This window comes from Myxine glutinosa, chromosome 1 (genome assembly GCF_964187855.1).
Source record: "Myxine glutinosa chromosome 1, kmMyxGlut1.1, whole genome shotgun sequence".
Classification (NCBI taxonomy): Eukaryota; Metazoa; Chordata; class Myxini; order Myxiniformes; family Myxinidae; genus Myxine; species Myxine glutinosa.
The window spans coordinates 233162542-233179115 of NC_136261.1; the positions used below are offsets into that span (position 1 = coordinate 233162542).

General features: G+C 41.8%; 1 protein-coding gene across 1 annotated transcript in view; it reads left to right on the plus strand.

The window, feature by feature from the left end:
* The window catches only part of LOC137435018 (nebulin), a gene marked incomplete at its 3' end in the record, with an annotated part of 363563 nt that overhangs the window by 82669 nt on the left and 264320 nt on the right, over positions 1 to 16574 (plus strand). The window contains 4 exon segments of the mRNA XM_078785019.1: positions 6983 to 7087; positions 8667 to 8771; positions 13226 to 13330; positions 14987 to 15091. Of these exon segments, the coding sequence (XP_078641145.1) occupies positions 6983 to 7087; positions 8667 to 8771; positions 13226 to 13330; positions 14987 to 15091 (420 nt within the window).

The window sequence follows — 16574 nt, forward strand, 5'->3', positions numbered from 1 at the left end:
AAGGCCTCCCTTCCTGCTCTCTCTCCACTTATCATTGCAACAATAAACTCCTCCCTGTCTACAGGCATCGTCCCACCATCCCTCAAAATTGCTGCTGTTACCCCCATTCTGAAAAATCCTGGACTAAACCCTGACACCCTAAATAACTTCAGACCCATCTCCAAACTACCCTTTCTGTCAAAGGTTTTGGAACGCGCTGTAGCCACTCAACTCAAACATCACCTCTCTGCCAATAACCTGTATGAAACATTCCAATCCGGATTCCGCTCCAACCACAGTACTGAAACTGCTCTCCTCAAAATCACCAACGACCTCTCCTCTCCTCTGACGCTGGCAACCTCAACATTCTCATCCTCCTCGACCTCAGCGCCGCCTTTGACACCATCGATCACACCATCCTCCTCACCCGACTTGAAACCACCTTTAACATTACCGGCACTGCCCTCTCTTGGATTAAATCATACCTCTCTGACAGACGTCAGTTCATCTCCATCAATAACTGCAAATCCCCCACTGCTCCCGTCCCCCAAGGTGTCCCCCAAGGTTCAGTTCTTGGCCCCCTCCTCTTCATCCTTTACCTGTCCCCCCTCGGTCACTTAATCCGCCGTCATGGTCTCCAATTCCACTGCTTCGCCGATGACATCCAGCTTTTCATCTCCACCAAGTCCATCTCCACCGCCACCCACTCTATCCTGACAAACTGCATCACTGAAATAAAATCCTGGCTTCAAATCAACTTCCTCAAACTTAACTGTGATAAATCTGAAATAATCATCATTGGCCCCAAAACGCTCACCAAGTCCACCCATAACTTTGCCCTCAACATCGACGGTTTCCCAGTATCCACCTTCCCTCACATCCGGAATCTTGGCATCATCTTTGACCAAACCCTCTCCTTCGACAAATACACTAAACAAATCACAAAGACAGCCTCCTTTCACCTGAAAAACATCGCCCGTCTCCGTCCATCCCTCTCCTCCGTGGCTGCAGAAACCCTCATCCACGCCTTCATCACTTCCCGTCTGGACTACTGCAATAGCCTCCTTTATGGTTCACCCTCAACAATCACCAATAAACTCCAATACATTCAGAACTCCGCTGCCTGTCTACTCACCCATTCCCGGACCCGTGACCACATCACCCCCGTCCTTTACAAGCTTCACTGGCTCCCCATCTCCCAGAGAATCCAGTACAAAATCCTCCTCTTGACCTACAAAGCCCTCCATAACCTGGCCCCATCCTACCTGGCTGACCTCCTCTCCAGACACACTCCCACCCGCAACCTCCGCTCTGCTGGTACCAACCTCCTGACCCCCCCCCATCCGGACCAAATTTAGATCCTGGGGGGACAGGGCCTTCTCCATCGCTGCTCCCACCCTCTGGAACTCGCTACCTCACACCATCAGAGACTCCTCCTCACTCACCACATTCAAAACATCACTCAAGACCCACCTGTTCAACACTGCATTCAATATTTAACCCACAGCATCTAACCCCTGACTATCTCCTCTCCTTCTCCCTCCTTTGTGCTTTGAATATTTCCCTATTGATTCTTTTTTTTTTGCAATTGTTTTTATGTTTTGCTATGCATTATGTTTTGCACTCTGTCAAAGCGTCTTTGGGCTTCCTGAAAAGCGCTATATAAAATAAATGCATTATTATTATTATTATTATTATTACCCCTGCTCGTATTATATACAGACTTGGCATTTAATATGGAATATTTTTTTTTTCTTGACTTGGGTTTACTTTCTGAACTCAGTATATCAATCTGGTGAGTTTATTTTACCCTTCGGTGATGTCTTTGTTGAAAGAACCATGTCACTGATTGTCTTTCGCAGCAAGAAGTCAATAACAGGATAATATCACAGGTGGCATGACAAAATGTAAGGACATGTACATTTGACGATTGGCTTCACAATCGGGTATATAAGGGTTGTTGCGTTCTGTATTAGTGGAAAACAACTGCTGCACATCTACAAAAGTTATTTCCGCTTCCTCTGGAGATGGTCCGTCAACTTGACAATGCTGTTTGTCATGGAGTGGTGGCTTTACGAAATTCTGGCATGAAGCAGCGTGCTATTGCTCGGCAGTATGGCATCACTCAAGGTCAGGTGTCAAAGATCCTGAAACGAAATGCTCAGAGGGGTGTCCCTACTCCAATACCGAGGCCAGGACGTCCACGCAGAACCACAAGGAGAGAGGATCGCCAGCTGCACCGGTTAGTCTGCAATGGCCGTACCAAGTCAGCTAATTGGCTTAGGGCTGAGTGGCAGCAACTGACAAATGTACCTGTATCCAGAAGGCTAGTCAACCAACGACTGGTTCAAGCAGGCTATCGTGCCAGGCGTCCCCTGAGAAAGCCACGCCTGACCAGACAACACAGCCAGCGCCGATTGCAGTGGGCCAGAGAGCACCGTCAATGGCAGCCAGGACACTGGAATCACGTGACCTTCAGTGACGAGTCTATATTTCTGGTCTATCGTCAAGATGGCCGCGTCCGAGTGCGCAGACAAGTGCACGAAGCCCACAACGAAGATTGTATAGTGCCAAGAGTCCAAGCCGGAGGTGGTGGGGTGACCATTTGGGCTGCTTTTCATGCAGGGGGCAAAACTGACCTAGTTGTTCTGAATGGAAACCTGAACCAGTTCAAGTACAGGGTCATTCTGGAAGAAACATTGCTTCCTCGTGCAGGCTCGTGCAGCCTTTCGAGGAAACTTTGTCTTCCAAGATGACAATGCACGGCCTCATCGTGCTCGCATGATCCAACACTTTCTTGCTGAACGTGGTGTAGAGCATATGGAGTGGCCTGCCATGTCCCCGGACATGAATCCTATAGAGAACTTGTGGGCAGAATTAATGCGTCAAATCGACCACTTGGACCAGCAGCCTACCTCTGTGCGTGAATTGCAGCAGACTATTGTCACTGCATGGCATGCGATTCCTGTCCAAACCTTGGCAAATGTCGTGAACAGCATGCTTCGACGTGTACGTGCTCTCCTGAATGCTCGTGGGGGTTACACGAAGTACTGAACTGTAATTTTACTGTCCGTAATCCCAGTCATAATTTAGCTTTTGTTTTTGTTGAAAAAAAATTTGGCTAATGTGCAAAATAAAGAGATACTTCTGGAAAACGTACAGAAGTTTAACGCAGTACTGTCCGTGAATTGAGTTCGATATCAGTTTACATCACTTTCAAGGATCAATTTATTTGCTTCGAAATGTCAAATGTGGTTTTTGTTTCTTTTAAAGGTCACATTAACAAAATCTAGAATAATTTCAACATAATTCCAATGAACTTTTGGTTCTAAGTCATCTTGAAAAGTAAGTTCACCCCCACAAAAAAAATATTCCATATTAAATGCCAAGTCTGTATATAGAAAACACCTTCTCGCACACAAACACGAATTACGAACTGCTTAGTAGGATCTTCATTCAAAACACGTTCATAGTCATGATTGTGATATACAGTCACGTGAAAAAGTAAGTACACCCCATGTAAATTTTTGACTTTTTCAATATATTTCAACATACAGCTATTTGATTTGTTGTATTTGAACAATAATACAGCTATTCAATATACATACAGCTATTTCAACATACAACAACATACAACATACAGATAAATCCCTGGTGTTGGGCTAGCGGCTAGGGTGCCGGCTTAGGATCCTAGAGATCCTGGGTTCGAATCTCGGTCGATCACCGAATTAATGCCAGGGGGGTTGACTCAACCTGTCATCCTTCCGAGGTCGGCTAATTGAGTACCAGTTCACTGGTAATTCCCTGTTTGTCGTTGAAGGCGGCAAAAAGGGTTGGCGTCAGGAAGGGCATCCGGCCGTAAAACATTGCTTCAAAAAGGGGACCAAAAAACAACAACTACCACGGTCCCCGAAAAGGCCAACCCCCGCTTTGCGGGGAAAAATGGCCTCTAAACGGTGGTTTTTATACAGCTATTTGATCTTCATTTCAACAATATTGATAGATGAAGGTGATAAAATATAATAAATATCATGAAACATTTACATTTTGTAGTCCATTGTATAATTTAAATAAACATAAATGCAAATTTTGCATGTGGAAAAAGTAAGTACACCCCTACATTTATCACTACTTCAAATACCTAAAATTAGAATCAGGTGCACCAGCTCAGGTGCAAATGATTAGAACATTGTTAGAGAGGATCTTGGATGAATCTGTCTTATTTAAACCTCAGACATTTAGTTTGGCTTGCTCTTTGTTGTTGAAGTGTGCGGCGTCACCATGCCTCGATCAAAAGAGCTCTCTGAGGCCTTCAGAAAGAAGGTTATAGATGCCTACGAGTCTGGGAAGGGATTTAAAAAGATCTCCAAACAATTTGAAATCAATCATTCGACTGTCCGGAAGATCATCTACAAGTGGAGAAGATTCCAAACAACTGCCAACTTGTTCAGGCCAGGCCGCCCCAGGAAGTTCAGCCCGAGAGGAGACCGCAAGATGCTGAAAGACGTCTCCAAGAACCCAAGAATGTCATCACGGGACCTACAGGTAGCTCTTGCCACTGTTGATGTCAAAGTGCACAGGTCTACCATTAGAAAGCGGCTGCACAAATTTGATCTACATGGGAGGTATGCCAGGAGGAAACCTTTGCTGTCCAGAAAGAACATCGGGGCAAGACTAAAGTTTGCCAATGAACACCTAGGCCAAGACCAGCACTTCTGGAACAATGTGCTCTGGACAGATGAGTCAAAGGTCGAGCTATTTGGCCACAGTACCAGAAGACATGTTTGGCAAAAACCAAAGACAGCATTTGACCACAAGAACCTGATACCAACTGTAAAGCATGGTGGTGGAAATATTATGGTTTGGGGCAGCTTTGCTGCATCAGGGCCTGGGCAGCTCACAATTATAGAATCCACTATTAATTCTTCATTGTACCAGAGGGTGCTTGAGGATAATGTGAAGCCATCTGTCGGAAAGTTGAAGCTCAACCGAAGGTGGATCTTGTAACATGACAATGACCGTAAACATGCCAGTAAATCCACCAAGGAATGGCTGAAAAGAAAAAATGGAGGGTTCTGGAATGGCCAAGTCAAAGCCCAGATCTAAATCCCATCGAGATGTTGTGGGGGGGATTTGAAACAAGCTGTGCATGCAAGAAACCCCTCAAACATCGCACAGCTGAAATAATTCTGCATGGAGGAGTGGGCAAAAATTTCTCCCAGTCGATGTCAGAGACTGGTAGACAGTTATAAGAAACGCCTACTTGAGGTTGTTTCTGCCAAAGGGGGCAATATCACCTACGAGAGCCAAGGGTGTACTTACTTTTTCCACATGTGAAATTTGCATTGAGGTTTATTTAAATTATACAATGGACTACAAAATGTAAATGTTTCATGATATTTGTTATATTATATCACCTTTATCTATCAATATTGTTGAAATGAAGATCAAATAGCTGTATGTTGAAATATGTTGAAAAAGTCAAAACTTTACATGGGGTGTACTTACTTTTTCACATGACTGTAGATGTACAAATTTTTTTATTAGAGAAAACACCTTATCACATGTAAGCACAAACTATTAGCTGGAGAAAGAGAGGTTTCTTCTGATGTAGTTCATTGCAAGATCTGTGATGAAGATGTAAGTAAGTCTTCTTGTCTTAACAATTTCACTTCTGGATATTAACACCTAAAAAATATGATCATGAAGAAATCAAATTCGACCCTAATCCTGATGGAAGACCGATGTCCTAGATAAGTCATACTGTACAAAGACAACATGCAAGTCATATTTCATTTGAACTTTTTCGTGAAGGACATAGGAGTTGCCAAGAAAAAAAATTCTATCTTATATCGTTGAACGAATACAAAATCGTTTCGAAGAATTAGGCCTGATTATAATTTATGTCGGATTAAAAGCCCTATTACTTTGTGAACCTGTGGCCTGTGCCAGTTCAATCCCTGCCCAACTGGTCTCCATATCTGTGAAGAGAGGTGTCTTATCTGTTCTGTACCTCATTGCTCTTCCCCTCTTCTCAATATTTTCTTCCAATTTCCCAATCCCACCACTCTCTTCTTTATCTCTCAAATCCCTTCCTTCCTTCTATCTATCTCCTCCTTCCCCCATCACCACCATGTGGCACATATGTAGAAAGCACTGTTCGAGTGTCAATAGTGCCGAGATTTGAGTATAGCACAGGTGAGATTTGCTGAATGCCCTTTCCCTATGTTTCGTTAACTTGCTTTAGATCTTCGAGGCCCATATCGTTCTGCATTTCACTATATGTGAACCATTTACACTTTTGTGAGGAACACATTGCATTGTTCATTAGCTTAGGTTCACTGCACTGGAAGTTTCACCAATCAATGGCTTTGCACTTTCTGAGAAACAGATAATTCTGAGCCTGGGATCATGGTTGATAAAATTCCAGGCTTCATTTTTGTGACATTCAACTCATGGAACTTCAAATGGATACTATATGCATTTACAGGCCAATGTCGTTCTCATATTCTGTTTCTATGTATATGACACCTTTAACCATAAATGTCCTCACTTAAATGGCAAAATGTCATTTGAGTCCTGTTTGTTCTCAGCATGTTTCGTGCCAAAGACGAACTGCACTAAAATGTTATACTTTAAGCTCAAATAGACTGTGGGTAAAATATGGTCGATTATATAATAATAATCTTTGCTGTCCCATATCCAGGGAAATTCTATAATGTGAAAATGTGGGTATTCATGATATTTTGGAAAGGCACTGATCAATGATGCACATGAAGTTATTAGGCCTACATAAGTCAACACCATCATCAGTTCATATATGCTGCATTTCCAGAAGATATTGTTCAACCACGATACTCGTACCAAAAACACCTAGAATATACCTCAAAAATATTTGTGTCTTTCAGAAGTATCCAGGTTGAGTAATATGCAGTCCATCAGCTTTATTTAACATCAACATCAGTTTGATGTCGTTGACCTCAGCACATTTGCTCAATTCCAGGTTAAGTACAAGAAGGACGGGGAGGCTGGCAGAACAATGTGTCATGTGGACAATACATCACGTGATGTGGAGCATGCCAAGAAAGTAGGACAGCTATTGAGCGAGGTACTCTACATGATTTGTGACACTTGGCCCAACAGGTATCTGGGTCCTTCATTTGTATCCTGGAATCTTACTCTAGCTGCTGCTGATATTTATTCATGTTTACTTCCCTTACTAGTCCTCTATTTTTTATTTCTGTTTTCTTCCAGTCCTCTATTTTTAACATTTGTTAATTGTGACTGGTTTACATGTGGATGCTCACATTGTTTTTTTAAAAACATAATTATAATAATGTCTTTTATTCAACAAAATTGAGTCACCATAAATTCTTCCCATTACTCATTTCCCAAGAAATATAAAACAATCACACTGTGCCGCAAACCAAGTCTGTTAGCATTTCATCCTCTAAAAATCTGGTACATCAGAGATGCGGCTTGAGATGTGTAAATCAATAATCACTTACAGGCCGATGAGAACTGGTCCAATTGCCATTCAGTTTTGTGGTACACTACTAAAAATATAGATAATAATTCACTGACAAATGGATAAAATGTTTTGGGGCCCACTCAGAATTTTTTATTTATTTCATTTTATCTCTAGTTTGGAAGTGATTCATTGAAAAGCATAATTTTTACACATATGCACAGTAAAAGGCACTGGGAGAGGGTATGTGGGGGCAGGGAGTGGTGGGAGAGGGGGGAAGCATGACGGTGGGGATGTACAAGCTGGTGTGTACATGGTGGATAAAGGAGGTGGAGCGGGATGGGGATGTAGGGTTGGGGTGTAGATTCTTATTGAGATTCGATGAGGCAGCAGCATGATGAATCTTTGATTTATTATACCACAACACATTGGCCTATCTTGCTTTCTGCTATCCACATCGGATTGTCTAATTATATTAAATCTGATGATGATGATTGTGATGATTCATACTTCGAATAAAGGGTGTCATGGTGTCATGCTGGCAAACCATGACTTCCAAGACGATTTCTGATTACCTTAGATGATAAATCACAGCTAACATATGAAGTTGTTTAATTTATATTGTGATTTATTAATTAAATTGATGAGTCTTCCATTTTGTGTGGCATTGGTCACTTTGGCCACCAATTTTGAGGTCTATCAGCTAGCTGTGTGAGCAATCTATCTGCCTCTCTCAAAATCTGCTGATAAAAGACTGTAAAACAGCCTGCCTGGTGCCCATTTATACCATTATAAGTCACTTAAATTCGATCATCTCTTGACAGTCTCCTGCGTCTACACAATTTAGTTGTGGTGGCAGGCAGGAGTTAACAGTCCTCTATGTAGTCAAAAAAAAAAAAAAATGACATTTTCATTGGTTTGCACATGCAGTTGTTTTGTATGGTAAAACAGCAATTCTAACTCAGATCGATTTGTTTGATTTTGTTTTTAGAATCAAGTGCAAGGGTCATGGTTTGGAGGGTAATGATACCATAGCAAGGACAATAAGTACAAGTAGTTCAAATCAATTGCAATATACTTTTGGCTTTAAGGTGATACCACTCTTCACCTTTTTTGGAAAAAACGTCTTTGAAATAAAAATGTGCATGTCTGATTGATGCTTTGTTTTTATTTATCGTTTATGCTCCCTCCATCCCCACCATTTTATTATTGCCTCCAGGTTTTGTACAAAAAAAATTGGGAAGATACTAAGTATCGCTATCTGATGCCCCCCGATGCACCAGAATTTGTACGAGCATCGAATAATACCAAAAACTACAGTCAGGTCAAGCTCACACACTCGCACACACACACACACACACACAAACACGCACGCACACACACACACACACACACACACACACACACACACACACACACACACACACACACACACATCAATTTGCATGTATTCTCACCCAACACAGGAGATGCCACACTCTGCACAAGATACCACAAATATTTATTGTTTTTCTCAAAATTGATTCTCAAATACTTTTAATATCCTATATTTCATCATGGTCACCATTACATAGCAATATACGCTATGCATAGCAATATACGCTTGGTGCTATGCAATGACATAGCAATATACATATCAGCGACATTTTCCTGAGGTTTGATTTTGAAAATCGAAAAACTGACCACAGTGATGTTTATGAGATTGGGAGCATATGACTAAGTTAATGCCTCATGATAGTTCCTTGAAAAACAGTGGGGTTGTTGCCATTCCAGAAGTCTACAGTATCATGAATAAAACTTTGTGAAGAAGAAAAAAGAAGTAAGGTATATATGCAGTGCCTTAAGAAAGTATTCACACCGCTTGACTTTTCACATTTTTTGTCACAGCCTGATTTTAAAATGGATTAAATTAATTTTTTTGTCACCGATCTACACAAAATACCCCATGAGGACAAAGTGAAAACGTGTTTTTACAAATTTTTACAAAGATATGGAAAATGAAAAACAGAAATATCTCATTTACATAAGTATTCAACCCTCTGATTCAATACTTCTTAGAAGCTCTTTTGGCAGCAATTACAGCTTTGACTCTTCTTGGGTATGTCTGTATCAGCTTTGCACATCTGGATTTGGGGAGATTCTCCTACTCTCCTTTGCAGCTTTGCTCTAGCTCTGTCAAGATGAATGGGGAGTGTCAGCGAACAGCAATCTTCAAGTCTTTCCACATATTCTCAATAGTATTCAAGTCTTGGCTTTGGCTGGGCCACTCAATGACTTTCACATTCTTGTTTTAAAGCTATTCCAGTGTTGCTTTGGCTGTATGCTTGGGGTCATTGTCCTGTTGGAACGTAATTCGTCGCCACAGTCTAAGGTCTTTGCCACTCTCCTCAAGGATTTTCCTGTATTTGGTTCCATTCATTGTTCCTTCAATCCTAACAAGTCTCCCAGTCCCTGCCATTGAAAAGCATCCCCATAGCATTATGGTGCCACCACCATGCTTCACTGTAAGGATGTTGGTAGATCAGTGATGAGTTGTGCTTGGTTTTTGCCAGATGCAGTGCTTTGCATTCAGGCCCAAGAGTTTAATTTTCCTCTCATCAGACCACAGAATATTTTGCCTTGTGCTCTCAGTCTTTTACGTGCCAATGCACTGGCCTGACAACCAGCATTGGCAAACTCCACATATATATCGGGATGCCCTCTGGAGCAAAAGCATATTAGAACCACTCTAGAAATTGTGCTTTTTTCTCAGGAGTGGCTTCCATCTGGCCACTCTCCCATATAGCCTAGATTTGTGAAGTGCTGCAGAGACTGTTGTCCTTCCGGTATGTTCTCCCAGCTCAGCCAAGGAACTTTGTCGTTCTGTCAGTGTGGCCATTGCGTTTTTTGGCCATCTCCCTGACCAAGGTCCTTTTTGCCTGGTTGCTCAGTTTGACCGGACAACCAGCTCTTGGAAAAGTCTGGGTCGTTTCATATTCTTTCCATTTCCTAATGATGGAGCTCACTGTGCTCTTGGGAACTTTCAACACTCTAGATTCTAGAAATTGTTTTATACCTTTCCCCAGATCTACTGTATGCCTCCTCACAATTATATCTTGGAGTTATAGGAACAGTTCCTTGGACATCGTGGTAGAGCTTCTGCTCTGACATGCATTGTCAACTGTGAGACCTTAAATAGAAAGGTGTGTTTCTTTCTAAATCATGTCCAATCAATTGAATTGGCCAAGTGTGGACTCCAATCAAGTTGTAGAGACATCTCAAAGATGATCAAAGGAAATTGGATGCACCTGAGTGTCATAGCAAAGGACTTGAATACTAATTGACTTGCTACATTTAGGTTTTTCATATTTGATTTGTAAAAAATTCTGAAAACAAGGAGAACTAGAACGGCACTTTGTAAGGAGCATACCTCCGCAATGCTGAATAATTTACGTTTTGTATCCTGCTGATAGGTTCAATATCAGGTTTTTTTTACAACTAAAATGGCCGCTAGTCTACCAGTTGGCCATCTTTGATCAGATCGCAAAATAAAGTGGGGTGCATTTGTATGCCATAATGTACTATACTTGTGCCAAATTTAAACAAAATTGGACCATGCATGTTCAAGAAATGGTTGGGGACACGTTTAAGTAACAAACTGGCTGCCAGTCGGCCATCTTGGATCTGATCTCGAAAAAAAAATTACATGCACATGTAAGCCATCATTCATTATGTGTGTGCCATGTTTGAGCAAGATCAGTAAATGCATGTCCGAGAAATGGTTGAGGACGTGTTCATGTTCAATATCGGGTTTTTTTCATCTAAAATGGCAGCCAGTTAAAACACTCTTAACACCTTTAAGTGTTAAGACAAACACTTTTAAGTTTAACACAAGCACTTTTCAGTCACAAAATGGCTGCCAGTCGGCTATGGTGAAGAATCATATATACTTATAATGTACATACATACACATACATACACTATATATACTGTACATACATACATAAGATATACAAACATACATATATAATTATATACTTTACATTCTGTATATGCATACATAAACAGTCACGTGAAAAAGTAAGTACACCCCGTGTAAAGTTTTGACTTTTTCAACATATTTCAACATACAGGTATTTGATCTTCATTTCAACAATATTGATAGATAAAGGTGATATAATATAACAAATATCATGAAACATTTACATTTTGTTGTCCATTGTATAATTTAAATAAACATAAATGCAAATTTCGCATGTGGAAAAAGTAAGTACACCCCTACATTTATCACCACTTCAAATACCTAAAATTAGAATGAGGTGCACCAGCTCAGGTGCAAACGATTAGAATATCGTTAGAGAGGATTTTGGAGGAACCTGTCTTATTCAAACCTCAGACATTTAGTTTGGTTTGCTCTTTGTTGTTGAAGTGTGCGGAGTCACCATGCCTAGATCAAAAAAGCTCACTGAGGCCTTCAGAAAGAAGGTTATAGATGCCTACGAGTCTGGGAAGGGATTTAAAAAGATCTCCAAACAATTTTGAAATCAATCATTCGACTGTCCGGAAGATCATCTACAAGTGGAGAAGATTCCAAACAACTGCCAACTTGTTCAGGCCAGGCCGCCCCAGCAAGTTCAGCCCGAGAGCAGACCGCAAGATGCTGAAAGAAGTCTCTAAGAACCCCAGAATGTCATCACGGGACCTACAGGTAGCTCTTGCCACTATTGATGTCAAAGTGCACGAGTCTACCATTAGAAAGAGGCTGCACAAATTTGATCTACATGGGAGGTGTGCCAGGAGGAAACCTTTGCTGTCCAGAAAGAACATCAGGGCAAGACTAAAGTTTGCCAATGAACACCTCGGCAAAGACCAGCACTTCTGGAACAATGTGCTCTGGACAGATGAGTCAAAGGTAGAGCTATTTGGCCACAGTACCAGAAGACATGTTTGGCGAAAACCAAAGACAGCATTTGACCACAAGAACCTGATACCAACTGTAAAGCATGGTGGTGGAAATATTATGGTTTGGGGCAGCTTTGCTGCATCAGCGCCTGGGCAGCTCACCATCATAGAATCCACGATGAATTCTTCATTGTACCAGAGGGTGCTTGAGGTTAATGTGAGGCCATCTGTCGGAGAGTTGAAGCTCAACTGAAGGTGGACCTTGCAACATGGCAATGACCCTAAACATACCAGTAAATCCACCAAGGAATGGCTGAAAAGAAAGAAATGGAGGGTTCTGGAATGGCCAAGTCAAAGCCTGGATCTAAATCCCATCGAGATATTGTGGGGGGATTTGAAACGAGCTGTGCATGCAAGAAACCCCTCAAACATCGCACAGCTGAAAGAATTCTGCATGGAGGAGAGGGGAAAAATTTCTACCAGTCGATGTCAGAGACTGGAAGACAGTTATAAGAAACACCAACTTGATGTTGTTTCTGCCAAAAGGGGGCAATACCACCTTTTAGAGCCAAGGGTGTACTTACTTTTTCCACATGCGAAATTTGCATTTATGTTTATTCAAATTATACAATGGACTACAACATGTAAATGTTTCATCATATTTGTTATATTCTATCACCTTTATCTATCAATATTGTTGAAATGAAGATCAAATAGCTGTATGTTGAAATATGTTGAAAAAGTCAAAACTTTACATGGGGTGTACTTACTTTTTCACATGACTGTATATATATATATATGCATATATACAAATTTCTGTTAACTAATCCAGGGAAAATCAGGTGCTTCATCAAAGATTTGATCTGTATACTTCCACCTGTTTTTTTTAACCAACAGATAGATTACAAGGCCGATTTTGAAGCAGACAAAGGTATCTGCCTGCCTTACACAGAAAGCCCTGAACTGACACGTGTGGCCAAAAGTCAAAAGAATGCCAGTGATGTATGTAAAGCATATTTACCATCCTTGCACTACATATCATAATCATATTTAGCATTGTTGTAATACCTGGAGATAATATTTCTGTAGAGGTCACGATTTTTGCTTTTAATAATCATTTCACTTCTTGCTGCTTCTGAAGAGTAGTGGAAATAATTGTTGTTTTGCTTATAAAATTACTCTTCACAAATTGCTAAAAAATATTTTTAGAGTAATGAAAACTTATTTTCTCTTTATAAACAGTCATCAATGACATCAATCCATGTTGTGCCACTCGTGTTATGTATGGGTTGAGGTCTTGGTTTGTGGTTGATTGACATGGAAGGAAAGCAGAGATATATTAATTGAGATAACAAAAGACTTAACAATAACCTGTGATATGTGATCGTGTCATTTCTATATGAATAGATTTATATGAGTACAAACTTGGTGACTTGTACAAAGTGCAATGTTGGGTGACTGCATTGTACAGCACATCAACAGGAGGATGGGATTTTAATACAGCTATCTTGCTTACTGACATTTACCTATGAATATTGAAAATATTGTCGTGTGAATACCCTCGGTGAACACCGTAGGGTAGCACGGAGGACCAAACGAGCTTTAACACTCCGAGGTGTTCAGTTCAATGGCGGAGTTAATACATGTGGGGAGCAAGCGGGGAAGAAACCGAAGAGCTTAGCTTTGCGGGTCCCACCGGCAGTCCTCAAACCTGTAATAAATAAACTCAAGCAACACGAAAATGTACTGTACAAAAATACCGGCTTTATTAAAGAAATACAAGTTATCAAATAATGCACGATAAAATAAAACTAAGTTCATAAATGGAGCGCTCCCACAAACAGACTCGAAAACAGATGATGGGATAAAGTAACTGGAAAATAAAACATGTTATTTAGTGGAGGACTTAGCTCAAATCGGCTGATGTGTCTTGCCAGGAATCGTCAGGCCCCACGCGCGCAATCCGGACGCGGCTTCTGCTTTGGCGGGAAGCAGGCCTCAGTCCTCCCTCGTTCACTAGGCCGCACTTGTGGGCGTGACGTAGGCGTCCTGCGCGAAGCAAACGAGCAGGCATGCACTTCGCTCCTCCAGCCGTGTCTGTCTTCATCGTCCTAGCGCGTGAAACTGCAGCCCTCAGTCCGCAGCTCTGCCTATTCACGACCACCAGCAAGATCTCTGGTGTTGGCGAGAAATGCGTTCGTTCGCGCACTGCTAGGCCTCACTGCGCATCATCCGGGAAGCTCCTATCAGCAAGCTAACTCCTGGCCTCATCACGCTGCAGCGAGTAAGCAACGCTCGTTCGCGCTTGGCAAACCGCCGCTCGTGACGGCATCCAAATCAGAAGGGGCAAGAGCGACAACAACGACCCTTCGCTATTGGTGTCCAGAATGAGAAGGAGAGATGCACAACCATCCATTTTGACATCCAGTACCAGAAGGGAGCAAGAGAGAAATATTCACCAAAGCATTCTTTTATCACCCAGGCTCTGACGTCATCCATGCCTGCTTCACCAATCAGCGTGTGCCACCTCTTTGTTGTCCATCTCTGCTCCTATCAGCAAGCTAACGATAGCTAAATTTTGGAAGACTGACCTTGTCTGTGATGTCATATTTACCACAGTCCTGCATTTCTTTGATCTTTTGTTTTTATTCCATTCAGCTCCAGTACAAGAAAGGACTCAAAGACCATTTGGCCCATTGCACCCAAATGGATGACACACCCGACCTGCGCATGGCCAAGAGGGCCTTGGAACAGCAGAGCAATGTAAGAGTACATTCCCACCTGTTACAGTGTTACACACAAAGGAATACTAGTCTTCGTGAATGCTAGTGCTATGCTGTATTAGCAGACAAGTTAACCAAATTGATTTTATCAATAGAAAGGTGTTAAGAGCATGTTAACGACTATAGGAAGTGAAGTGCAGCTGAGCTTTTGAGAGTTAGCCTTTCATTAGTGCAAAGAGAATGCTAGGAATATCAGCCTTTCCTTACTTCCCATGCCGTTTAACATACTCTTATCAGCTTTCAGTTGATAACATCCATGTTTTTGCACGTAAACTGTTTGCTGCAATCAACCTGGAGTGAGTTTTAAACCTATCTCTAACATGTCTTTCTGCTTTCTCAATTGCTAACTATCTTTATTGTTGAAGAAACAAACAAAAACAAGAAATATGTCGTGTATAGCACAATACTTGCGAAATCCGTAAAATAAGTTGTTGGCCTATGATGACCTCCAAAATGCTTGGTGGTTGAATTCAGTGACCAGATATACAAATCCTCTTCAAATTTCAAGTTAATCAGATGAAAATCGAGGATTTTAGAAATACGGCCTATGTTGACCTTTTGGCCTATGTTGACCTCAAATACTTGGTGGTTGAATTCAGTGACCAGATATGCAAGTCCTCTTCAAATTTCAAGTTAATCGGATAAAAATTGAGGATTTTAGAAATTTGCCTTATGTTGACCTTTTGGCCTATGTTGACCTTTTGGCCTATGTTGCTCTCTGCAAAGCATTCGATTCGGTGAATCAGGATGCCCTCTGGAAGATTCTTGGTCTTCGTTGGGTGCCACCAACGCTGATCAATCTGATCTCTGAACTATACTCTGGTACTGAGAGTGCTGTGAGGTGTGGCGGTTCCATCTCGGACTTATTTCCAGTTGTTACTGGAGTTCGGCAGGGGTGTGTACTGCCGCCCACACTCTTCAGCACTTGTATGGACTGGATTATGGGGACGATGTCAGAGAGGTCAGGCTGCGGTGCATCGTTTGGGAGTGTCAAGATCTCTGACCTTGATTTCGCAGATGATGCAGTCATCTTTGCGGAGACGCTGTATATTCTTACGGGGCTCTCCAGTCACTGAATGAGGAGGCGGAGCTGCTGGGATTACAGATTTCCTGGGTCAAAACCAATAATCCAGGCTTTCAATGACATCTTGGTTGCTGCTGTCTTGTCTGTGCCTGTTTGTGGCGAAGATGTTGAGGTCACAAAGAGATTCACTTACCTTGGCAATGTTATTCATGTCTCCACATGTTGTGAGCCAGAGGTTGATAGACGTCTGGGTCAGGCCTGGGGAGTCATTGGATTCACTGGATCATGGGGTGTGGCGCTGTCGGTATCTATGCAGGAGGACGGAAGTCAGAGTCCATAAGTCCTTGGTGCTTCCAGTCTTGCTCTACGGATGTGAGACTTGGACCCTCACCAAGGGAGAATGAGATTTAACTCTTTTAGAACCAAGTCTCTTCGGAGA